The sequence below is a fragment of the Battus philenor genome, unplaced genomic scaffold (assembly GCF_028537555.1).
Source record: "Battus philenor isolate CCGP_79_NKW_IND1 unplaced genomic scaffold, ilBatPhil1.0.hap1 SCAF_12, whole genome shotgun sequence".
Classification (NCBI taxonomy): Eukaryota; Metazoa; Arthropoda; class Insecta; order Lepidoptera; family Papilionidae; genus Battus; species Battus philenor.
In genome coordinates, this window is record NW_027181674.1 from 5629202 (window position 1) to 5655509 (window position 26308).

Consider the following 26308-nt stretch of genomic DNA (forward strand, 5'->3'; position numbering starts at 1 on the left):
AGTGATCACTTTATACAGGTGATCATAAAATATGTAAAATCTTTTTGCTGAATAATCAGTGCATTCATCTTTTTAAAAAATTTGAAACTACATCGAAACATCACTGTACAGACCTATTTTCAAACACGTCAAACGCCGATTATTCGTGAACATAATTTTAATTATTAGATTTATTTTTTGTAAATTTATGCTAAGTCATTCTATGAATTCTTAAATAATATATTACCACTAATACATCTAGTAAATAATAGAACATTAATAAATTGAAAAAAATATTATTCTTCCGACAAAAGGTTTTTTTTTTTTAATAAATCGGATCAATTTTTTATACGAATAAATTTTAGTCATACCGGACGAGCATCGTTCTCGTTCCATTAAAATACCTTCACAAGAAACTGGTCCGGAAGCTTTGACAACGGTGCCCTTTAGTTCGGATTATGTGCATTATTAACATTTATTTATGAATTTATTATGGTCGCGTCCAAGAACGAGCTTTATTCAAATCACGGGACTTACATCTAACTAAAGTGGAATGGATTTTAACGTTTTGATTTTGTCTGTTCGACGGCACATTCCTTAATGAATTTCTTCAAAAACAATTTCTTTTATAATAAAATCTGATTACGTACCGGCAGCTGCCACTTGATGTAGATTGACATTTTTCATTAAACGAAACACGTTCGTATTTATTTTTGGTTTTCGTTATAATTTGAATAAGTGTTATTTTTCGTTATATTGTATATATTTAATAAATGATAATATATATTTAATAAGAAGAATACTTATGCAAAAAATTAAAAAAAAATTGCGATGTCTTTAATTTCTGCTTTTGTATTATATTTTATATATAGCTACTTCCGTGATGTAGCAGTAGTTCTGCAATAAACTACTAACTGCTGCTACATAGCGAAAGTAGCTACATATTAGTCCTTTTCTTACTTAAGATGGACTTCCGCAAAGTGACGCCTGAATTTATTAGATATTTGTATTCTATTCGCACAGAGGTAATTTCACAGAGAAGAAAATCCTTTGCTTTAAAAAGAATGTAAATAAAAATGTAAATAGATATTTAATAAATAATGTCTTTAAATGTTTGATAGTGAACATGTTACCGTTTTAACATATGCTCTGTTATTAATCTATGGTAGAGATATCTAAAATCAATCCCAATCTGATAACACAGTAAAGCTAAAAGTGAGCTATCTATCGATTTTCGTTACCAAAAAATGCGATTTAGCCAGCTAAGCGTCATCAAAACCTTGTCCTCGTCACTCAAACTCGTGGAATCAGAATCCATAAGTCAAAAAAATGTTATGGCATTTCAAAGTAAGACTTCTTTATGAGCATTGTAATATTTATAATTTGAATAACTATCAGTATTTTTTATCCTCGCTTAAGGAGTAATTATTATACAATAGATTTAAGAAGTTTTTTTTTTAAAAAACTTCTGAAATCTATTGTATAAAATGTCTTTTCTTTTAAATATTTTAACTCTAAAATAATTACTATTTTTTATATTAAATATTATAACCGATTACACTTCAGTAATAGCTAATGAGGTTAATGCGGATAACCTTACAATATTCTTATATAAAAATATAATACGCCAGGAATAGTAATAATATTTTTAAAACACAAATAATATAAGATTTTATTATAATAATAACAATAAGTTAAAAAATAACATAACATAGTGAGTATTCAGACAAAATTCAAGTTCTTTAAGAGTATTTATAGAGATATGAAGAAATAAAATAAAAGACTTAATCATCACGTATAAAATTAATTGGAGTAAATTAAAAAGTCTGTTAATGTTAAAGCATTGACATATTTTAGTTTTTACCTAGTATACGTGACCGAATGCCACTGGAGAACGGTTGCTCAATTGACGCCATAAAAAAATAAACTGGAGTACTCTCAGAGACTGTTAAACCTTGTCGAGAAAACGCAAGTTTCAAAAATAAACCATAAGCTAATAGGAATAAAAACCATAACCTGATAAACGTAAATGTTTAAAAACAACCCAATTAAATATTCAAGTGTACAAAGCATCTTGCTAGCATGTAGTAATTGAACACATCAAAGCGGTATTGAGGGTAGAGATGCCACTTCTGTACGTCAATGAGAGTCGGATTGTAATCGTGTATCGATTTATGTCACGGCGTCGTTTTTGTGCCCTTTATTTTTATATCAATCTACCAATTAAAATAGTCCAATCGAACTAATTTGAACTCTATAGTGTCAGTATTTAAGACGGATAACACAAACTGTTCTATAAGATGATCCTATAAATCGTCATTATTTGAGACAATAAATTTTAAATTCCAAAGAAGAGTCCAGTGATAACTTTGCGGATAGTCCTGGAATGTTTGTGCTACAATTCTAAATATTTTAACTCAAAATAGGTTGTAAATTATTGTGTGAATTAATGGCACATAAAAATACCTCTTGTTTTAGTATAGAATATCGCAGTGAGTTGTGCATAACAAATGTTTCTTTTTAATATTTCGACATGGACTATTGTGAATTTGATTATTGAATAGATAAGAGTAAACGTAAACACAACAGACAAAGTTTCATTGTTTCCATGCGTCGAACAAAGAACACAAAGCACTGAGTGGGCAGTGTTCAGCAAAAAAGCTTACGTTATATAATGAGTGAGATGGTCTGACGTGTTGATTGAGCAATACGTTGTACTAACGAAACTGGTTTACGGAGACCCATACAGAGCTTCACAGATATAAACAAACACCTTCACGTCGTAGCTCACAGCTGGCCAGTCAGGTATTCAGGGCAACCAGTGGACAAATATGGACTTTACGATACGGAGAGATTATTCCAACGACTATATATCAGACGTACATGGAAAATGTTACATAACGTTTACCATTTTTTAGTACGTAAAATATGGAAGTTTAATTTTATTGAAGTAGTATAAATGGGGCCATCAAGGGTCTGCTGAGTTCCTTAAGGAGTTTAGTTGGTTAAACTGAAAATGAACACAGTGAGGGTCGGTTGTAGAAACAAACTCGTTGAGACAAGACAATACAAGTGATACTTATATAATATTAAAGAACTACTAGGAGTACACAGCTTAAAAAAACCCAAATCAGAACGAACAAAAGATCCAGTACTTTAGTGAAAGGAAGAATTTAAATACCTATAAGTCTAATTCCATTATAAAAACAGATCCTGGACGCCAATGATAGACACGTAGGAGAAACAATATAGAATCCCAGAGGACAAGACAGTGTGGTCATTCAAACCGAACTTATTTATATATTATATATTTCTATTTCCAACAACATTGAAACGTATAGCACTAATAAAACTAAATGTTCTTTAGGAAACAAATATCGCTGAAGAGTACAAAAGTTTGATAAACAAATACTGCAACCTGGGCAACGAAATAAATAAGAATAAATTCACAGAAAATTTGTATGCGGGGCTGGTAGAAACGAAAGGCATAACAGCAAAATTTCTCTATAATCTGCTGAGGAATTTTGACCTGTCAAGAGCGAATACCAGCTCATTTTTGGAACGATCTTCCAAAGCCGCATTAGTGGCTTCAATTAAAATTTGATTAAGTAAGGAAAGGAAAAATCACTAATGACAATAAACGCCAAAGTATTGCAAGAAGACATCCTAAAACCTCCGTGGTTTGCCCCGAGTATTAAACCGGCACCCGATCAGTGTAACCTCTGGGTAGTTACGTCTACAAACGTACAAGTTATATCGTTACATATGTATGTAGTAAATTAAAACAAAAACGTGACTAGAGAAAGTGGATCGAAGCATACACATTAATCAAAAGCATATAGGAAGAATGTATTGTTGCAATTTATAACGACAAGTCGACACTTCGACCGTAGCAGAGTACTTGATCGTATTGATAATTTGAAATTCGTGACAAATTCTCATGTGGAATATAACGATTTCGATTATCGGACCGAATCCTATTTGTTCGAAGAATTATTGCTTTGTTTTTTATAGACTACAATAACTTGTTTTGACCGGACGATATATATGAAATATGGCAATGATAGAACATGTACTTCAACTTGTTGCCTTATAATTGCTTCACAGAACCATAGAAGGTGCAATCAAACGCCGAGACAATAAAATCTTTAACGCCTTAAGCTCTTATAAACATAAAATGTTTTATGTGAAATTATCGTAATAATCGTAATACGTTCACACAAAACGTAAAGGACAACAATGAATGGCTATAAAAATGTAAAATTGTACTTACATGCAGTTAAAGATAATGGAATTTAGAAATGAAATGTGAGAGATGTATAATACAAATTCCGATGTTTACGAAGGCTTTTAGTGACGATTTGTATAATTTACAATATCATTTCATAAATATCATTTTTTCAGCCAAAAGACGTCTGCTGTTACACATAGGCCTTCTCCGTAAATTTCTTATAGAACCGCGACCAGCGTCTTTCATGCACCCGAACAATAACATATAATTGTAATTTAATTGACGCAATCTCAGTTTATCTGCTGTTGCTGTAATTTATTTTATCAAAATAAAGTAAATGGCAAAACGTTTATAATCTTTGTTTAATTTAGTTAAACTCTATCAAAAATATTGTATAATATTTTCTGTGTTTATTTTGTACTTTAACAATTATCTTTAATTTTGCATTTCATCAAGTATAGAGTTTATATCTGTAAATGGATAGTTAGGTTCAAACCAAAAAACTGTTGTGTGTATTGACAGTTGATGCAGCTTTAATTAAAATTTAATACAGGATGTTTAGACATCAGGGATATATTGATCATGAGTGTGGGAAGTTAGAACAACGTTCTCATATCGCTGCTAGATGTCTTATGGTTTTTTAGCTATGAAACTGCCTGCTCAGATTATAATCTGTTTTATTAACTGACAAAAATTATTATTTTTCTTGGCGATTACGATACATGCCAAATTAAATAATAGTTATGATATTTAAGTATATATAAATATGTATATTTGTATGTTAAAAACCGTGATAAAGATAGTTTTCTATTAAATTTAATTCATTGCGTCTCTTGGTAATTACATATGCTTATTATATATGCGTAACATTTTAATACAAAGTCTGTTGGAAAATATCTAAGATGTAATTTTCTTTTATAATAAGCCATTAACATTTTATAGCCAAATTCATTTACTCCTATCTTTTTTTATTATTGTTAATGTAATTATATTAAGGTATTTAATAACACCGAGCTCTTTATCTGTATATCTAAAAGAAAAGAACGTATAAAACAATACGTATGTAAAATGATAATCATTTGTACTAATTTATAAATAAAAAGAAACAGCTGAATAAATAAATATTACTAGCAAGTTTTATAATTTTAAATGAATACACACTAATATTTCAGGTTTTTATACAATCGAAGAAAATTAAACGAAAAATTTAGGTAGCTATGGTAACATAATACACGTCAAATTTACAAATAGGGTCAGAGAGGTCAGTTCGCGTGACTCCCGCTATAAAATTACGTTTTCATATAGATTTATTGTACGTGGACCGTCCTGTATAAGGGTCACGATGTCGACCGTGTTAATAAACCTTAATAAGTTCTTACACTTAGATCAATCCGATTAACCGTTACTGTTACTCTATTTAAACTCGCCGTATCTACCTAATTATCTTTATTAACAACCTACAGCGAGCGCCGAGAATAATTTGTAGTAATTACAATCGAATAGTCATCTATTTCCTTGCGGATTGAGATATTTATTATTGCTTTTAAGTTACGTAATTACGAATTGTCTTTCGTTTAATTTTAATATTGTTATAACCAGACTTGCAATGATGTTATCAAATTCATGTCACTAAGTTAAGTTTATTAAGTATTTTAGTTTTATTGAAAAGTTACAAATCAACAACATTTAGTAACCCTGTAATAATATCACTGAAACAAATATTTACAGAAAAATCTGGCAAGAAACTCGATGGTTACTCTTTTATCGTCAAAAAAATACGAGCAATTTCAAATAGTCTGCTGCCTTTCATTAGCATTATCATTCCACCAATTGATTATTATTAATCCATCTAAACATTTTAAAAAATATACAATAATATATAAGCACCACATCACTGTCTCAAAAGACATAATCGTTCTACGAACTTGAATTGAAGTTTAATTATATATAATCAATTTAATTATTTATAATAAATTTAATTCTAAAACATGTACCACTGTATGAACCTCTATATTGAAATGTCGCTACATAACGTTAGAAGCCAATCTCGCAGCAAATACTGGAAAAATCAATACTATTGACAGCGTTCACTTCTAGTACAAGAACACTAAAAAAAGCTGAAATACTGTAAAAGTGTTAATAATATAATAATTGAGCAAGTTGTTTCGATACTTCAACAATAAATATACTATATAAAAAGTGCAAATTCATAACCACTTATACAGGATGATTGATTATAGGCGTTAAAGCTTAAAAGAGTTAATTGTAAAGCTCAGTTGTCAGCAAAAAGCTTTATTTACACCTAGTATTATAATGATTAACCATCATATAAAACTATATAATATTTAGTCCATATGATTAATCTGAAACATCACTTTATTATTTTTTTTCTATTAGAATGCGACAGAATAATTACTTCTGGCAGTAGAAAGCTTGCAAAGACAGGTAGTAAACAATAATTGATATTAACATGTATTAATCTGAATTTATAAAACTTTTTTGTATTATATTATAAAACGTTGTTAAGAATTTCTGAAATTATTTATTTTTGGATAGAGTATACAAAATATTAATTGACATTGCGCTATACATTAACAGATTTGAAGCTTTTATACCTGTAACCAATCAAACAGTACGTTTGTATGTATAGCAAAATTTTCCATTTTGGTTTCATTATAAAATAACAGTTGCGGCATGTTTAACCAAGTCCCTTACATATCGTTGAATCGATCGACCGTTGGGTAAGCCTGTGTTAGACGTTAATATGAGATGGTTGTCATATTACGATTTATAACGAGCTCGAGGTGAATGGCTATCATCGATGCCGGCCATTCACGTTTGTTGCTCACACACTTAGTGTTATGGTAATGGGGTGCCGTGACCAAAAGGGAACAACGCTTTATTATCCAAGGGTCAGCCGCAATGACATCGTGCGCCTGCCATTTTTGCCGCGTATCTCCCGCTGTGTCCCAGCTCTGCTTGCTATATGCGAGTTTGTTACAATATCAAGCTCCATAAAATAAATCTTACTTTTAACTGGCAATTACTTAATATTGAATTTTTGTTTTATATACAGAAAACATAATAATAAAAAGTTAATAGCATATTTTTATATAGATAACACTACATAAAAAGACAACTAGAATACTAGCTGGTCCCCAGTTTTGAGTGGCATACGGCCTTTTGTTTATGTAATTTCATAACATCTATTCTTGGTAATTTCTACATTCCTTTTAAATATTTTTGACATACTTTATGCTTATAAGGGTTATAGTTTGTTAATGTATTCTACTTTTATAAGAACAATCTCAATGAGAGTAGGTTTTAATAAAATCAATTCTCAGCCGCCCATTGGTAAGCAAAAGGAATATTTCTACCGAATTTCAAATCTCTAAGTCTAATGGATACATAGATATCATGATGATTTCATATGGGTAGAAATGTATGTTTATAATCTATAAATATGGATAAAGGTTACAGGTATACAGAAATCTAATTGTAATCAGTTTTTATAAAAAAAAATATTGTCTTTTGTGTTTATAACTACCAAAATTCAAAACTCACTCCATCAATTCGTCTAAAATTTTCATATTTACGCTCCAAAGGTTTTTCAAGGTTCCAAGAAGACTCTTATCTAAAGAAAAATTTTGGAAGGAAATAGTAAAATCTACTTTACCCTTACAAAGCACAGTAAAAATACATTTGGTACTCGCTGTCAAACATATAAAGTCAATCAAAACTACAAATAGACGCAAAAAATATTGTATAGCCATCAAAGTATAACCATATTATGTTATTAATAAAGTCTTGTAGTGTACGAAAAAGAATACTTAATGTTAATAATCGTTATTTATTATAAATATTAAATCAATAAATAGGGTCGTCGCTCTGAAATATATTTTACCAAATATTTTTCTCTATTAAACAGGTCAACAACCTTTGACCGTACGTAATTGTAAACAAAATATATTTAAAATATTAATGAAAGGATAAATTACAAGAATACATCCACAGCATGTTCGTTTTATGGAAGATCCTATTAACTCTAAATAACTTTAATGCATGTTGATGTTTTAAGTAATTACCAAGTTAAAGTTATTGTTTAAACAACGTAAGCAACGCAAAATATCTGTTCGCAAAGTGTTGGGATAATAATCCCTTAATTGCTTCGGCGAAGCTATCCGACTGACCATAATTGCAGGTCTGCCTGTCCAGAGAGGATTTAATGGCACATACGTAAAGCGCACGCGTAAAGAAAATTAGTACATTTCTAGTTTTGATTTAATTTACAGACGCCGAGTGAAGTAAAAACGTTTAATATTCACTTATAACATACATTTCTACATAAACACTTTAGTATAATATTTATAGACGGCAGGAGAATTTTTTTACATTGACTTTTCGGGCAGATTTCGTATTATTAAAATTTATTTGCCTCTTGCAATTTTAGACGAAAAATTAATATTAAAATTCTATTTCAGAGCTAACGTTTTATTAATTGATTTAATGTCTTTAAAAAAAAACTTACTCATATAAATGTTTTTATTCCGTACACTGCAAGACTAGTAATAATGTGATTATAATTACTTTTTAATTTTTTACAGATTAGAACGCAATTAAACATTTATATATACAGGTATTGTGTTTAGAATCACGAATATGAACTTATTTGTATCATTATATCTAGAATGGTAGATAGTATAAATGGATAAATAAAAATCCCTCCTATACACATTGATTGCAAATGTTTTACACCCAATAACGCGTCCATGTACTGTTTATACGTAGGTACATAGTTAACTTTAGTCACGCAACAAGATGTAAAGTTTCAAGGGGTCTATACTACGTAGTTCGAATATTTCACCTTGGTCCGACGCAGAGCGGAAACTCATGGCCGCTGTGACGCTCCGTTGCCTGCAATAAATCAGGCCCCCGACCCGTTCTGCAGCCTATATTCGTCATCTACGCTACAAGAGAACTATCTCGCATAAACTAAAGATTTTCAAACTGACAGCCAATAAATGGTTAGATGTTGATCCTGATTAATTGGTTACGAAAGGCGTGGATAAGTCGCCCTTTTAGACGGATATCAAATTTGATAGATTAGTAGTCTATTGAATTAATTCTTAAATTCTTTCTTGAAACTATGATAAAATTAGATTTTATAAAAAAAATATTAAAGACACTTTTGATCATAGTAACAGACATATCAGATTTCTAAATATAGAGAACATTATTTTATATCGATGTTCACCTACTGCTAAGGAACAGGCCTTCCCCAAAAATCGCTACGATGACCGATCTTGCACGTCCGATGATTTCACGGCGATCGCAGTGTGCTATTATGGTACCAAGATGGTGCTGCTGTCCATTTTCTCGAAATTTGTTTGTACGCAGTACAAATCCTTTATTACTAATGCACAAAGTGTGAATTACATAAGATTGTATTCCGGAAATCGAACTCGCGACCTAAGATCGCTAGTCTCAGTCCTGTACTCCCGGGCTAACAAAATTACTAAACGCAAAACTCGAGGTTGAATTAACTAATATGCTTCCTTTTTTTCATATTGTAGTTGCAGTAAAAGTAGTTCCAATAAAGAAAAAAAAAGACAAACTGCAATTTAAAATATTGAAATGAACGCTTTTCTTTTCACACATAAACCGCAAACTATTGAACATCGTCTCATCATTACTAAAGTGTTGTGGCGTGTGAAATTGTAGAAAAGTTACGTAAGTTAATAATTATTTTTTAAAATTATTAACACATTAAATCAACAAATAAAGTGGACATTACAAAAAGATTCAAAGGTTCAAGGACATTAGGTCCATGAGATTCCGAAATTATCATTTTTTTTACATTACTATGTCAGCTAACATTAATAATGATTAAAGTTGATAGCTTAAAACTTAAAATCTCTCTTAAAGTTTTTCATTTTATTCTTTTTAAATTAAATTCAGCGCACGTTAGTGTAAAATTGATTAGTTCCTCCTTCGACAGTTTATCTTGTAGCCCTGGTTGAAACATGCTTCGTGTTCCCGAGACAGTGAACTTGTTCGTTGTCGGTGTTACTTACACAACTGCGGAGAAATAGATAAGACTCAAACGTAAAACAACACAGTAAACAGATTTATGTATATAGATATTTCACTAGCTATAAGCCATGCTGCTTTCATGGTTTGGTCTAATCGCAACAGCGAATATGCCTACTCTCTATTACATATACATCGTCTCCTGAAGCTTCGAGTTGTAGCTGACTAATACAATGTTTGTCCTCTATCAAATCGGAAACACAGAAAGGGACTTTAACTGACTTTTTAACATATTCTATTTAAAATTTGACTTTTATTTTTAATATCATTACATATAAACTCAATTGTTGATTTTACGTTTAAAGATTTTGACTATTATTATTATTAATATGTCATTTTATATTTAGAACCAGTGTGAACTAACAAATAGAAAAAATAATTATACAGTTAGTAATAAAAGAAAATACCCTGTTTATTATCAAGATAAATAAAAGTGGAGAGGTTCAGAGTTTTTTTTTATTTTATTTAAAAATTAAGACACGTCGTCAGTGCAGTAAATAATAAAATTAGAGTTGATTTTAATGATAGACGTGAAAAACATTTTATAAATCGGGGTCTTCAAAAATAAATCGATATGCCAGTCTTCTCTTTTTGAATTGTAATAAAAAAGAAAATCTGAATTACAAAAACAAAATTTACGATTTATAATGATTTAAATTTTACATCTAAATGACATAACGTTACGAATTGCATTACAAAGTAGATCATCATGATCACCGCATAAGTTCATTAAAGATAACCCGAATAACCGGTGTGTGGACGCGAAATTGAAACTTTAAACGAGTTGTTGGTACCAGCAAAGTTATAGAGACTAATACTTCCTGCTCGGAGCACAGAAGCGATATGATTTCATAACACTATTTTCCCTTTCGCAACTCGAGTTAGTCGTTCTGGCGTATCCTTCTGCGATACAAACAATTTAAAATTGGATATGACTAAGCTAAGGCGAAGTTTTGTTTTCAGTTCAATACCATTAAGAGAGCTGTTGTATGTAAATTATTTCGTCTCTAACGTTTAATTATTTATATGCATTTCGAAATAGATGTGATAAATATTTAATGTTATATGAAGTTTATGGTGAAGTTTTCAAAAAACTTGAATTACTAGATTTTGTTTTGTGCAGACAAACATTATTTTAGAGGTAGTGTTACTGCATGTATGACGCATCTTCGTTGAATATTCTCTTTGATAGTATCCGAGTTGGTCACACATCATTTTTTTGGACAACATCAACATTGTTGTCCTGTTAAAACCTTCTTCTGAAATAACTATGCACAAACCCCTCTCAGGAGGATCGGCTCGAGTTACTAAATTCTATGATATTACACTACTAGCTGTCCTACGGCCGCCTCGCGACCTTAATGAATGTCCTCTCAAACAATCAAATATCGTTAAATCCAGATAAGCAGATCTTTAATAAGGAAAAAATATTTCTACCAAACATTCATGTCTGCTCTCCATGGGTCCAGAAATATCAAGGTAAGTTAATATATAAGTGGTCCCGGACGCCGTCTCAGCCTACCGCGTGCTCCGCAGCATCGAGGTGGACGCGGTCTCGGCCCAGCTCTTCACGGGGCACGGGGGGTTCTCTGAGTACCTTCATAGGTTTAAGCTCAAGGAGGACCCCTCGTGCTTCTGTGAACCGGGCGTGGACCAGACCGTGATCCACCTTGTGGCCCGGTGTCCCGCATTCGGGGGACTCCGGTTCGGCTTTGAATGCCGGTCTGGTGTGCAAATCAAGGAGGAATCAATAGCCTCCCTGATAGGCGGAGAATATAAACAATCATTTCTATCCCTTTGCAGAGAAATAGCGGAAAGTGCAATGAAAAGAAACAACACGTAAATATAAGAAATAAATAAATAAATATATATTAAAAAATTAAAAGTAGAAAATATAATTATTAACTATTAAAATATAAAAAATCTGTGATAAAAATAATTGTATAAGAAACAAAAATGTAAAATAAAAATAAAAAAAGCTATTGAAAATGTAAAAAGCAAGGGAAGAATGATAGATGATCAGAGGAAAAGAGAAAGACAGACGAATTGTGGCATGAAAGATTAGAACAGAAAGAAAGATTATGTGAAGAATGAAAGAAAAGAGAATGAAAATAAAATAACTAAGTGAAAAAATTCAATGCTTGCAAAGTCCCTATCCCAACATAAATAGGGGTACGAGAGGCCCCCAATAGCGGGGGTATTAAAAAAAAAAAAAAAAAAAAAAAAATATATAAGTGGAAATCTCATATACAGAAAATTTTGGTCAAACAGAATCAAGTAAGCGTTACATTTTTGTACGACGTCCTGCGCCAAAAATCCTCTCAAACACCCAATAATGACATTACTTTGCCTAACATCAGATAACTAACTTAAAAGAAACATGAGTAATGACATTGAAGGCAATTTTAACCACTTTTATTGTTACCAGGATGACGGTCAAGTCGGCGCTGGTTCTACTCGTGTTGTTCGCGTGGCGAGCGCGGGGTGGCGAGCCAGTGTTCGACCCGAGCACCCTGATGCGGCTGGTGCTGGTCCCGGCTGACGCGGCCGTTGGCTCCGTCATCTACCGCGTACGCGCATCCGACCCGGAATTTGATTACCCGATGCACTTCGAGCTTATTGGTACGCTTTATTCATTTATAAACCACATAAGAATATTAATAGTGACCTGTGTACATGCCAAAAGAGCCAAATTTAACACTATAATAATCAGCTAATAAAAAGCTATTATGGTTCGAGCTTTTATCTGAGAAGAGCCATTCCAAAATGTATAACTTCAGTGATATTACAACATATACTTCTTAAGAAATGTATTTAATCACATTTCTCACCTTAGCGATAGAACTCTGAAGAATAGACTTAAGATATACGTTTAATTTACAAAATATTCCTTTAAGTAATCTCTTAAAAAGAAGTTTTTTATGTATTATGTAACTACATGGCTCAAGCTAGCAACTATATATGTATTAGAGATATATTTTTTTGGTTTGTTTGTTTTATATGTACATATTGTTTTTGCACAGGGCAAATGGGCCGTCTGGATATAGGAATAGAGACCTTGCCCTGCACGCGATATAACTCCGTATGTCAAGCCAACGTGATACTACTTAGAAGGCTCGAGCCCGGTCGTTACGTGGACTTCCGGCTTTCCGTCCGCAACACCAGAGGGCGTAGTTCCCGCATCGCGTGTTCCATTACTGGAACCAACGCTACTACACCTAGAGATACTATTTTTCCTCATCAACCCAGCATTATACTGGTGCCTGAGGTAAGTATTATTTTCTTATTATATTAATTTACTGGATATTCCACGCCCGTTTTGCGTGGCCTGTACTGCCTTTTGTGAGAAATATTTCATAGAATCCTATAATGATCATTTTTATCATTCCATAAATATAATTTAAGATAAGTTTTTTACCTATAATAGCTATAGTTTAGAAATAAGAACTTTTAAATAAAAACGTCTCAATCCACCTGTAATTTCGTTCTTCACTAACGCGGTAAAAGAAAAATTCTTACTAAATTTCAAGTATTTCAAAGATATCGCCATTAGTAAGTTTGTTGGTGGCAATCCCTCAGATAATTTGTAGTAATAATTTGTGTACTATACATCACGAGAATAATGCTAGGGAAGCCCAACTTAATAGAATCTAGAATAAAATTATGGCCTAGTACAGCGACATCGTTCAAGTTTAAATGAAGCAACAAGAATTTCATAGATTTTTAAATATGAGAAGAGCCTTCAAGCGAAGTCAGTTATATTTTTATAACACAAATGTCCTTAATGCAATATTTATTGTATTTGACTCCCTAGCTGTATTATCACTAGAAAAATCCTTTACCTTAAAATATAATACTTCCTTTAGTTTTTCAATCTATTTCATTATAATTCTGGGTCATAATTATAAAGTTTATCGTAAAAGCGTGTAAAGCTACCTACAACGCAGCTACTAATTTTATTAAGCATTGAGAAAAGGAAAACCTAACTTGTCTTTATTTCTTGTGTACTACTATAACTTTACGTACAATACATTGGTATTCTCCTATCTATTGACATTGTTATGCGCATAGACATGATTTTTAAATATTCATTCGTTGTGAAATGCTATAATTTTTACTTCACTTGCGAGTTTTTTTTAGGAAAATAATTGCCGTACTGATTGAATTGAATTGTGTACTGATGAATGTTAAGTTATATGTATTATAGTTATTTTAATAATTTTTTATAACCGACAAGTCCGTAAACATGCTTAATTTTTTTAAACTTAGTTTTCTTGATTAATTAAATGTTATATTGGATCATGGTTTCATTATTCTAAACTGGTGTACAAAATAAGTATCAATTTTGAATATTTTTATTTTAGGACGCAAAACGAGGAACTGATTTGGAGATCGTTATAGCAAGGAAAAATCCAGTGTCACCGAAGCCTTTAGAATTGGAGCTATGGGTAAGATGCATTATTCATTTGAATTTTAAACGAAAACCAAGATGGCGGTTGATGATTAGAGCCGGCTAATGATGCTGTGGGGTTTACCGTCTCCGTGTACGACACGCATTACGCCGTAACCGCATAATGAAGTTTCGCTCGTGCGCTAATAGGGCTCATTTTCATCACGATATCACGTTGACACGTTCCCCCGCCTCTCGTGATATTCAATTTATAATTTCATGTTTCTGAAACACTAAAGTGAATCCATTACCGACAGGCAACTATGCGTCGTGTTTTCTTTACTTACGCGTGCTTTAAGTTTTATTTTTAAACTATACTTACGAAACATATAACAAGATTTTATGTGTATAATTTATTGTTTATACCTTTCAAGGTAACATTGATAATAGCACCTATAATAAGTTATACCAAAAAAATCTAACTTTTCATAAGCTTCTGCAAGTTTTTTTTGGCATCTGTTATTTATCTATTTTTGCTCCATTCTTCTAAAGCTATCTATTTTTTTAAAGCATACTTTTTATATCATACTAAGCCATAACTTTGTAAGTTATTTCTTGTATTTATTATATATCGACGTAAGTAAATTTGTTGGCTGAATGGTTATGAACATGATAATTATTACAATTTACATTTTCCATTCTAGTTACTTGATAACTTTGAAAAGGCCACTGTAGCAAACCGGCGATGGGTTGGGCACAAGCGACTGGTTCGCAAGTCCCGATGATGTTGCACAATTACCGAGGACTAGAGGCGTATTAAATTTCTCATACTGCGTGAAGAACGCCTTGGCACCCGTGACTTGAGATCGATTTAACAGCTGCTATGTAATGTAAAATCACTCAAAAAAGCTTGTAAAAGCAGGAGTGATATTTATAAAATGATTCATTTGTTAGTTTTAATAAATAAATTATATTTTTATGCACAGGGATCGCCTCTATTTGCAATTCGACAGCATCGAGTTTCTACAGAAAATACTGAAGGCACGATCTTTCTCGTCGGTCCACTGGACTTCGAAGCTCAGTCTATGTACCACTTAACACTATTAGCGGTGGTAAGTAAAACAATTAATTCAATTAGCACGACCTCTTTGCGCATTTTGAACGAAATACTGGCAATCGTAAAGCACGGCCCGGGCGGTAGTTATTCATTGCCTTACTCGAACCCACAGCTGAGTACACTGGCCTCATGGAAAGGGTATTTCTATTATCCCAACAAGTTGAACGGCTTGATAACAATGCGGATTAGCGATTATACAAATCTAGCTGTATATTAAGCTCTTAGAAACTTACACTTACTAATTTAAACACTAAATTTACATTACTGCAGTCGAAATGTATAACGCATTTAAATGATGTAAATGATTTAGAAGTAACATAACATCATCATTATTCCAGCCGTAGAACGACCGCAGAGTTTGCCAGGCACGGTCTCTAGTCCAGAACCCCTAATGTCCCAGCGGTGAACTCTTCTGCGCGCTATTGGGCTTGCTTTCTACCACTAATTATATTAATGTTTTTAAGATTAATATATCTAAGAAACATTAATAACTATTACATATTTTATCGCAATTTTTACTGAAATTAAACTATGAAAGAACATAATTTTAGGCAGACACGTGACACGTGGTAAATAAAATGGACTTATAATTCTTCAATGGAACATGTGAAATTCGTTGTAACAATCTATTATTCGCCTTCGATTTTTTCTGTAAAAAATGAAACAAAAATAAGTTTTAGGTACAGCTTGCTACGTGCATTAACAAATTTTAATTTGTATATAAATTTATTAGATTAGACACATTATCAGATCATCTACCACACAACGGTATGATACTTTAAAAAAAAATATCTACATTAAAACAAGTTTATTAGGTCATTTTAAATTAATCAAAATTGAAGTTAGCGCTACTGCATTGCGTGTGAAAGTAAAAAGTAAGTGAAACAGCGTTAGTTTATCGAGTGTAAACTCGCATATGCAGTTTTCTTTACTAAGAAATGATTGTAACGTATAACTAATATTTCTATCAACTTCATCATCATTATTTCGGACGACAGATTCGTACTGCAAGGCCTAGGTCTCCCCAAATGACTGCAGCGATGACCGGCCTTACTCTGCTCGACTTCCTGCGACTATGACTATGTTGTGGGCCCACCTAGTACGAAGTTCCCCTAACCGCGTTTACAGTCTCCTGATCGCCACTAGAGAACCTTATGACCCGTCAAACATCATAACATCTTTTGTAATACTGCAAGGCATACACCTACTCTTAAGATATATATGGGTTGGCGATCGCAGTGTGTTATTATGGTACTCATAGAACGCTGCTGAACCTCTGGAATCTTGTTTGAGAGTATTGGCAATCCTATATAGCTAATGTACAATGTGTGAATAATTTAAAAACTGTATCCCGGGAATAGAAACTGTGATCTACGATCGAACGTCTCAGTCCTCTACCACTGGGCTACCACTGCTCAAATTAATAATTATTTTTGTGTTATTTCAGGATCCCTACGTAGAGGTAGACAAAGATACAAGAAACATTGCCGGTTTGGAAGTGGTTGTCGTAGTACAAGATGTGCAAGATATGCCCCCAGTATTTACATCGGCGCCTCCTATAACGCATCTGCCCCGGCAAGTCACTCCCGGAGACGTGATCGTAAAAGTAAGAGCCGAAGATGGTGATAAAGGTTCGCCTAGACAAATTCGATACGGGCTGGTCTCCGAAGGGAATCCATTTACGCCATTCTTTAATATCAATGAAACTACAGGTGCGTGACATTTTTTTTTCAAAAGTGTTACTAAAATAACAAATTAATTTATAAAAATTAACAAAATGGTTAAGTAAATAACACCTCGAAGATTATATATATATTATATATTATAATTTTATTCTGATACAATTAGTAAACTTTACAACAATAACATTCCGAATATATCCACACCCAGAACCGCCTCATTAAATGATTGTTCCGGCATTACAGTTTTCTACACAAGTTTTGTGACAGATATCTTAGGCAGATATTGCCACCTCTGTTTCTACTATTCTACACTCTTCTATTCTTAATCTTATGCGTACAGTAGTCGCCTACAATTGCAACCACAGTTATAGTAACATTGCATATAGATTATGAAACTTATTTCTACATAGTTATTAATTTTTTAATTAGCGATAACAAAATAAATATAATATATTTTATATAATATATTACCATTTATAGAAATAAATGAAAAACCTCTTGAAATTGATTTCCACAAACACCTCCAGAAATTTACTGCGACTACTTTTTAACTTACTAATTTATTATTTACTTAAAAACATAGTTCATTTCAGTACATACAAGAAGTTAAACTTAAAAAGCGCATTCATTTTTCAAAGCAATTACTCATACTCTACCGCATTCTAAATGCAAACGAAGGCATTTTTATATTTTCCGCAGGATATTATGAGACCTATTTCCATAGTTCAAACAAGGTGTTGCCTAGAAATATTCAATCGAGTCCAATAGTGAATTTATTTTTATTAGCAGTTCTTATTAAAATAAAACATTTTTTTTCAATTACGGCATTCAGTTTAAAAATGGAGCTAATTATTATAAAATATAAAAACTTTTAATATTGGCAATTAGTTGCCTCGATAAAGTTCGTAATATAAAATTACAGGGCAGTCGCAAACCAAATGTTAAATAAATATAACTTTTAACGGAATTATCATGATATTCCATTAATTATCGTCTAAATATTAAGCAACGAATACTTAGAAATGTAAGTTTTTAATTTCACACACCGCAAGACTTTAAAATTAATGTGATGATATTTTAATTTAAACGCAAATAGCAGTAACTTTATGTTTGACTACACAGTAACACGCTTTCTTTTATTTTGATTGAGTTCGAATGTGTGTTCATTGGGTACAGATTCTATAACTTACTTGTTTGAAAAAAAGAAATGTATGTTTATAATATATATTATTACATTGTATAATATTTTATTCTTTTCTATCTATAAGAATCTTCCTCGTAACTTAACGAAAACATGAAAGAAATGGGACTCAGCTAGATCTTTCTACATGAAATCTGTACGCTTTTACAACAAAATCCCAAACAATGTTTAGAATGCGCTTATTGCTGCATTTAAAAAGCTGTCAAAGAATGTTTACCACGGTTTACTATATTTTAAATAACTTCATAGGAAGTATCACCGTCTCACCGCAAGAAAGATGTGTTTGCCTCCAGGATATTTAAGTATGAATTAAATATGCAATATTATTAAAAATACGTAGCCATGCTGAGTTTCTGTCGTCTGTTCATCTTGGCTCTAAGGCATTTACGACCTGAACGGCTGGTGGATTCATCATGATGTCAATACGAAGTATAATTTACCTTATGTTGATACATACAGAATTTTTCAATTAATTTTACAACGTTCAGAATTTGGAAATTATTTTTTTTATTTTGAACAAGAATAATTTCAACTCAAACAGTTTAAATTATTACTCGTTTGCCATTTGCTATTTGCTATTCTAATTTATCTCTCAAGCCGGAATTGTAGTAAGTTTTAGTACCTCGCATTGCCTTTACTTGGCTGTATAAAACTCAAGATGGTAAGGTATATATTACCCAAGATTATCTAACATCGAGGCATACTGATTAGCACTGCATACTTTAATTTCCTTAAAGCGACTATTTATCCTGTTTTCTAAATAATTATTATGAGGAATTACAAATTATGTAATTACAAACTGCAATTTTAAAGATATATTTAATTGACGATAAACGCAAATAGTCGATTGGCCACAAAATTAATTACGTTGCGCTTCAGTAGGTCGTTCTTTTTGTTGACCCAACTCTTTAAACGTCGGCTTGCGTGACCTATTTCGTTTAACAACTTATAATTAAAATGAGCCATTTCCAAGAACTTTTGTTCGTTAAAACTTGTATCTACAATTCGGCTATGTATTAGATTATTTAAACAAGATGTGAAGACAATAGGCATTTAATAAACGGGTTTTACTCTGATTAAAAACATACACATACAACATAGTTATAACTAGCCTTGGGTTATTATTTGCAAATCGGATTTATAATATTTTTTTTTTATTAAAAACGAATTACGTGAGCTATTACTCACGATGATTCTGCTATCGTATTTGGCTATTTGCTCCTCTAACTTAGTAAAACTAACCAATCACGAAATGCAATTGTTTAATTGTGATTAGACAAGGTGAATAAACGTCCTTGATAATGTCGTCGGAATACACAGTATGGTTGCCGCTTCCAACTGGGTCTTTTGGGAATCTCTGAAAAGCCCTTTGTCTAGTAGTAGACATCGAATGGCTGAAATGGTGATGTGAATATATGTTTGTAATTAACTAAGATTTAAGACTCGTGAATAATGAACTCAAAGTTTATTTAATTCACGAAGAATATTACAATAAATATATGTAATAATATATAGGCACGATACAAACTAGTTAGGATTCGTATCCTATAAACTGAGTCCTAAACTATATCATCAACTTATTTAACTTCTTGATATATGAGTAGATCAAGACGTTGATTGACGATGTTTGATGGTAATTGATACGCTAAACAGATAATAGTATGTTTTTACTTACTACTTTTTACTACTTACTAGTATTTAAGTAGATCAGTAATGAAAGTAATTAATATAGTACTGCGTAATTAGAAAATTTTGTTCAATAAAATTACTTTTGACAATATAACATTTCTTTAAAGAAATAAATTACACCAAGAACATTTAATAAACTCCCAAGTAATTAAACATTAACGAAACACAGACTGGCCCTCCGTCGGGCTTGTCAGCGAGAACGAATGGGCCCTTCACTATTAATCTTAAAAAGAGGATCACTTTTGTATGCTAATTACCCTCACATTTTTCCCTCTGTCACGTACTCGGAACAATAAGGCTTGAAAATAAAACTACGGGAATATCTTGCTTTTAATAACACTACTTAAAAGTACGTACAGAAGCGTAAGTTACGTAAAGAAACTTTCGAGCAATATACTGTTAACAAGTCAATTACTTTGGTTTAATAATCGATATAAATTATTACTTTCTAGCCAATAATTAATTTTTAAGAATAAATTACATTTTACTTTACACTGACAGCAATTAAACAAAAAATACTATAATGCTTTTGATAGCAAATGCAACCAAATAATAAATATTGTAATAGTAAACAGTTTCATTTGTCTGCCAAATAGTTTAACTGTAGCTATCGTCACATACAAACCAATATTTTACAAAACATAAGAACGTTACGCCTTTCTGAGACCGAGGTGATGTTGAGTTTGGACTATCTAGACTACGCGCCCACAATGAACGTACAAAACAATTCGCAGCAAATTAAATATAAGCCTGCGGGGATGTTAAAGAACGTCCCGATTATCTTAGAAATAGCCGTTGATGGAGTTTCTTCGGTCACTTTTTTATCTTTTCATTTACGTTTTCCGGTTTTGTAGTTATGTTAGCCTAATAATATTACTATTACTTCGGAAAAATTCAACAACCTACCAAGTTGAGTTCAACCCCCTCAGATGTTCTTAAATCAAAATTAAAAACGCTTCAAAAATTAATTTTATAAAAAGGAAATTGAATATTTTGTATATTATTTTTAGGTTATGTGTAAATAGAATATATTGAAATCGTACAGAATTCTTTAGCCTTTTCTTGAACAAGAATTAGGTTTATGTCAAGTCACATTGTTGGACATGATTGACATGATGCCAGAGTACTTTGTATTTTCAATAATGTAAGCAGACATGCGTAACAAATTGGTTTTTCATGTATTCTTATTTTTTCTTAACCTGACGGAAGCCAATTTTAAAAAGGGTTAAAACTAGATGTTTTGACACGTATCTACTTTCTTAACAATACGATTTTTACAATTGCAAAAAAAACACTTTTAATAATTGTGCAGAGTAACAATAAAAGCGGAGCTTACAATCTAAAAGCCAGTATATTGAATAAAAAATTTTTGATATGAATTGCCATATAAATTTACACAAGTATTCTTCCACTTGAAGAAATTTCTTTTTAATTTTTAATTCCTTGTCTTAACCATACTGTAACCTATCTGTACCACATCTGTCATATATTAAACAAGGATCATAATCATCATTTCAGCCATAGGACAAATTTTGCTTGACATCAGGCCTCCCATATAAAATTCTAATAAAACCAATTGGAATTGATCTGCACCCAGCTTGTTTCGACATAGTTAACAAAGTCGTTCTTGAACCTTGTAGGCGGAGGTTCTTCACTGATTCGACGAATTGCCTCGGTAGGTTTCTAGGACCTGTTTTACTGTAAGCTTCTGTTATTATGAGGGCAATCACAACCCGCTAAGAGGCTGCCCACCGTGTTGGTTATCGTCCTCTTGGTCTCTTTCTCTACTTTTCCTTCGACAGTTAGTTTATCGAGACTCCTGATTGACTCCGAGCTTTGTGGTCAAAAAAGCCCAGTATAACATTGTAGCTGATAGTAGAGAGCCCAGTTTATATAAAAAGTGGAACAAGAACAGATCTGTTATTTTTCCTGGCAGTTCATGGTATTCGTAGTATCCTTTGCTAACACCATATTTCGATAGTTTCGATTTTCCTTCGGTCTACCATGGGGCATATTCAGGTGCGTGCAAGATAATTGAGAATATCACAGTTTTTACTATTCTCATTTTTGTGGTATTGAAGAAATTTTTATTCTGCCACATTCTGGTCAACTTACTCATTTTATTTTTTGCCATTTTAGTTCGTCTTCGAATTTATTTGTTGCACTCTCTCTGATCGCTGACCTTCACCCCATGTCTTCCTTACGTCTCTATCCCTGGGAACACTGCAGCCTGTGGAAACTGGTCTCCTCTATCGATAAACATTTCTTTGGTCAAAGAAGTATTTTTGCTATTAAAGGGTTAAACAAATTAGATCGTCAAACTTGATAGTAATAGGACATGAAACATTTTTTACTTTTGTATCTATGCTAGTTATACTTTGAAATCAGTATTAAGCTGAACAAACAAATATTTTCGCTCGTTCAAATACAAACAGACATATATACTGTTTTGTGAATTACAACTATATTATTTTCGAAAAATTTTATATAACGAAATAGTAGTTGGTGTCTATGTCAAAGTTTAAAAGAAATTTTCATTTAATTAGTGAATATCAATTATTTTGCAGGAGAAGTAACATTGGAGAGACCAATTGAAGAAATTGCAGCAATATCTCATGCCGGAACTCCAATACTTCTTACTGTCGTAGCTGAAGAGGTGCGCTTGTCCCGGGAAGAACCAGAGGCAATGTCATCTACTGTTCAACTTGCGTTTATCTTACCTGAACGCGACAACTCACCGCCCTATTTTGAAAATGAATTGTAAGGCTTTGTGAACATTTATTATTATCTATTGGTGATAGGTCTTTGTTCCCTAAAACAGTCAAGATAGGTGAGATACTACCTTAAATTAATCTGCAGCCATAAAGAGAATCTTAAACAGATTTGAGAACGTCGTAGTTGGGAAATTTATAAAAATATAAAAAATATTTAAAACTATTTAGTGGTAAAATGTTAATGAAATAAAATGTAAATTTAAAAAAATAAATTCGATTAAGGCAAACGTCATTAAAAAGTTTGTAGTGATGCAACCTTGAAATTAAAAGATTACTTTAATAGCTAATAAGACAAAAAGTTTACATTTGTATTTCATATTTCAGTTACGTTACTTATTTGGATGAGAATGCACCGCAAGGAACAGCATTAACATTCAACGACCCCTATATTCCTCAAGTTAACGATAACGACGCAGGAAAGAATGGAGTCTTCTCATTGTCATTAGTGGGCAACAACGGAACTTTCGAAATCACACCAACAGTTGCCGAGAGACATGCACAATTCATCATAAAAGTGCGTGATAACACAATGCTCGATTTCGAAGCTCGAAAATCAGTAAGCTTTCAGGTAATTAAGTCAAAATTATAATAATTTTCTTTTTGGAACATTTATAACTATCTTAAGTATTATTAATACAAAAAAATTACTTTATGTTGTCAGATTTTAGCCCAAGAACTCGGACCGGCGACTAATTTATCAGCTACAACAAACGTCACAGTCTATCTAAACGATGTTAATGACAATCCACCAATTTTTCTTGAGCTGTCTTATGAGGTGGAACTTCCGGAAAATGTATCTGCTGGGACGAAAGTCGTGCAGGTCGCAGCTGACGATGTTGATACTGGACAATATGGAAAGATTCAGTTTACTGCCATATTAGGATATTTAAATACATCTCTTCATTTAGATCCTAATACGGGATTAATAACAGTAGCAACTGATAACCACGGCTTTGACCGTGAAGCGATGCCAGACTTGCATTTTTTAGTAGAGGCTAGAGATAACGATGGAATAGGTTTAAGAGTAACAGTGCCATTAATTATTAAGTTATTAGACGTTAATGATAACCCACCAGAATTCGAAAGAACGTTGTATGAATTTGTATTATCACCTAGTTTAAATAATTTTACTTCTGCTGCTTTTGTGAAGGCAGTTGATAAAGATGCTGAACCACCAAATAATGTTGTAAGATATGAAATAATGGATGGTAACAGCGAAGGAAAGTTTTCTATAGACGAAGTAACCGGAGAGTTACGCCTTCTAGAACCATTAAAAAGGACAAAAAAACAAAACGTAGAAAGACGAAAACGCAAAGTAGATGATGAAGAAGAAAGCGAAGTCTTTGTACTTACGATAAGAGCGTACGATCTCGGTGTTCCAAGCTTGTCCTCTTCGACGACAGTAAAAATATACCCACCTGAAAGTAAAACCAGAACAATGTCTTTCATAGTTCCAGGATCAAATCCGGATCGAAAAAAATTAGAAGAAATACTCAGTACTCTTTCAGGTGGCAAAATAAATATCATAGAAATAAAACCATATAAAGGTAACGAAAATAGTGCTACAGACATACAAGCTTCTAGTCAAGAGAAGTAAGTACATTGATTATAACTATATTAAATTATGAGTTATTACTTTTTCGTTTTGATAATTACTTCTTTAACCCTATCACACTATTAATTTTTTTAAAGGAGCGAAGTTATTGCTGTTGTAAGAATGTCTGGAAACACAGCTATTAACGTAGCTAAACTTCAGGAACAGCTGGCAAAAAATATGACAATCTACAGCACGGGTGATACAACCATACCATCTTCAGGAGCTGACTCGGTATAGTGTGGTTTTATTATTTTATTTCCTCAAACTTATTATTGGATCATTTAACTAATTTTTTTCTTATTTACAGGGACTCTACAAAGCAGAAAGCCGCTTGCTATTCTGGCTGTTAATACTTTTAGCCATATTGGTAGCATTGGTGTTACTATTACTTATATGTTGTTGTATATGTGAAGGTTGTCCATTATATATGCCTCCTAGGTAATAATATAGTTTTCTTTATATTTTTGCTTTAAATAATTTGAATGAATACCCCAAAAATCTTTGTTATAAATCATCACCACACAAACTTAGTTAATCATTGTATTATAATACATATGGTTATGTAAATCACATCCATTATACTATTAAAATGAATATTGCACCTTGTTAGTTTTACCATGTAATAAATAAAAGTTATATCAAATGCATGCAGTGTTAACAACATCTCGCCATGTTTAATATTCACGTCATTACTGCACATGCATGCTATGTCTTAGAAACTAAATCATAACCGAACCTTTAGGTACATTCCCACCATTAATAAATTCTAGGAAAAGAGTGATACGTGTCAACTCCACAGAGGACGACGTGCATTTAGTGGTACGCGACAAAGGACTTGCGACGGAAAACAAGTCGATGCAAAATATAGAAAATAAATCAATACAAGCTACAGATTGGAGGAGGCGAGAAGCGTGGAGTGCTGAACAGACCGATTTGAGAACAAAGCCAACACAATGGAAATTTAATAAGAGAAATTATCGATCAAAAGAAGCTTCAAAACCTGCATCTACACCTGGTGACATGAAACATGAATTCGTTCAAACTGCAGAAGATAACGACTATAAATATGATGATACTAGACAATCTTTACGGGCAAGGTAAGGAACTGTCAAATAATAAATGATTCAATTGCATAAAATTTATAGTAAAGAATATCGTAGAACAATTTAACTTCATTCGGAAAATGCTTGGTTGGACCAATAGAATCTGTAACCAACCATTAATTACTTTTGAATTTTTGTATATTTTATATATATATTCGTATTCGATTTATAGATGATTCACCACCATTTAAAGAAGTTGTTCGTTGTCAATGCTATTAATCTTATTTGTGTTGTACATACCTATATCTTAACGGTTTTAAAAAATTGTTATTATTACTTCAAAGACTTATTACTGATAAATATTTTCTTTATTTTTTATTATAAAATATATAGTTAGTTAATATTAAAGTTTCGTAAAATTAACAGATAATCATTCTGCTGTATTCGAAAAAATAATAAAAAATATGTTTCTGATATAATATTTAACGAAGTAAAATTTTTGTGATTTCATTATG

At 32.1% G+C, this 26308-nt stretch overlaps 1 protein-coding gene across 1 annotated transcript in view; it reads left to right on the forward strand.

Moving 5' to 3' along the window:
- The window catches only part of Cad86C (Cadherin 86C), a 107436-nt gene that overhangs the window by 78435 nt on the left and 2693 nt on the right, over positions 1-26308 (forward strand). Inside the window, exons 3-13 of the mRNA XM_068776206.1 lie at positions 12729-12922; positions 13324-13568; positions 14665-14748; positions 15677-15802; positions 17255-17519; positions 22947-23139; positions 23478-23721; positions 23815-24746; positions 24846-24981; positions 25058-25188; positions 25521-25847. Of these exons, the coding sequence (XP_068632307.1) occupies positions 12730-12922; positions 13324-13568; positions 14665-14748; positions 15677-15802; positions 17255-17519; positions 22947-23139; positions 23478-23721; positions 23815-24746; positions 24846-24981; positions 25058-25188; positions 25521-25847 (2876 nt within the window). The 5' untranslated portion in view covers position 12729. The remainder of the gene's footprint in view (positions 1-12728; positions 12923-13323; positions 13569-14664; positions 14749-15676; positions 15803-17254; positions 17520-22946; positions 23140-23477; positions 23722-23814; positions 24747-24845; positions 24982-25057; positions 25189-25520; positions 25848-26308) is intronic.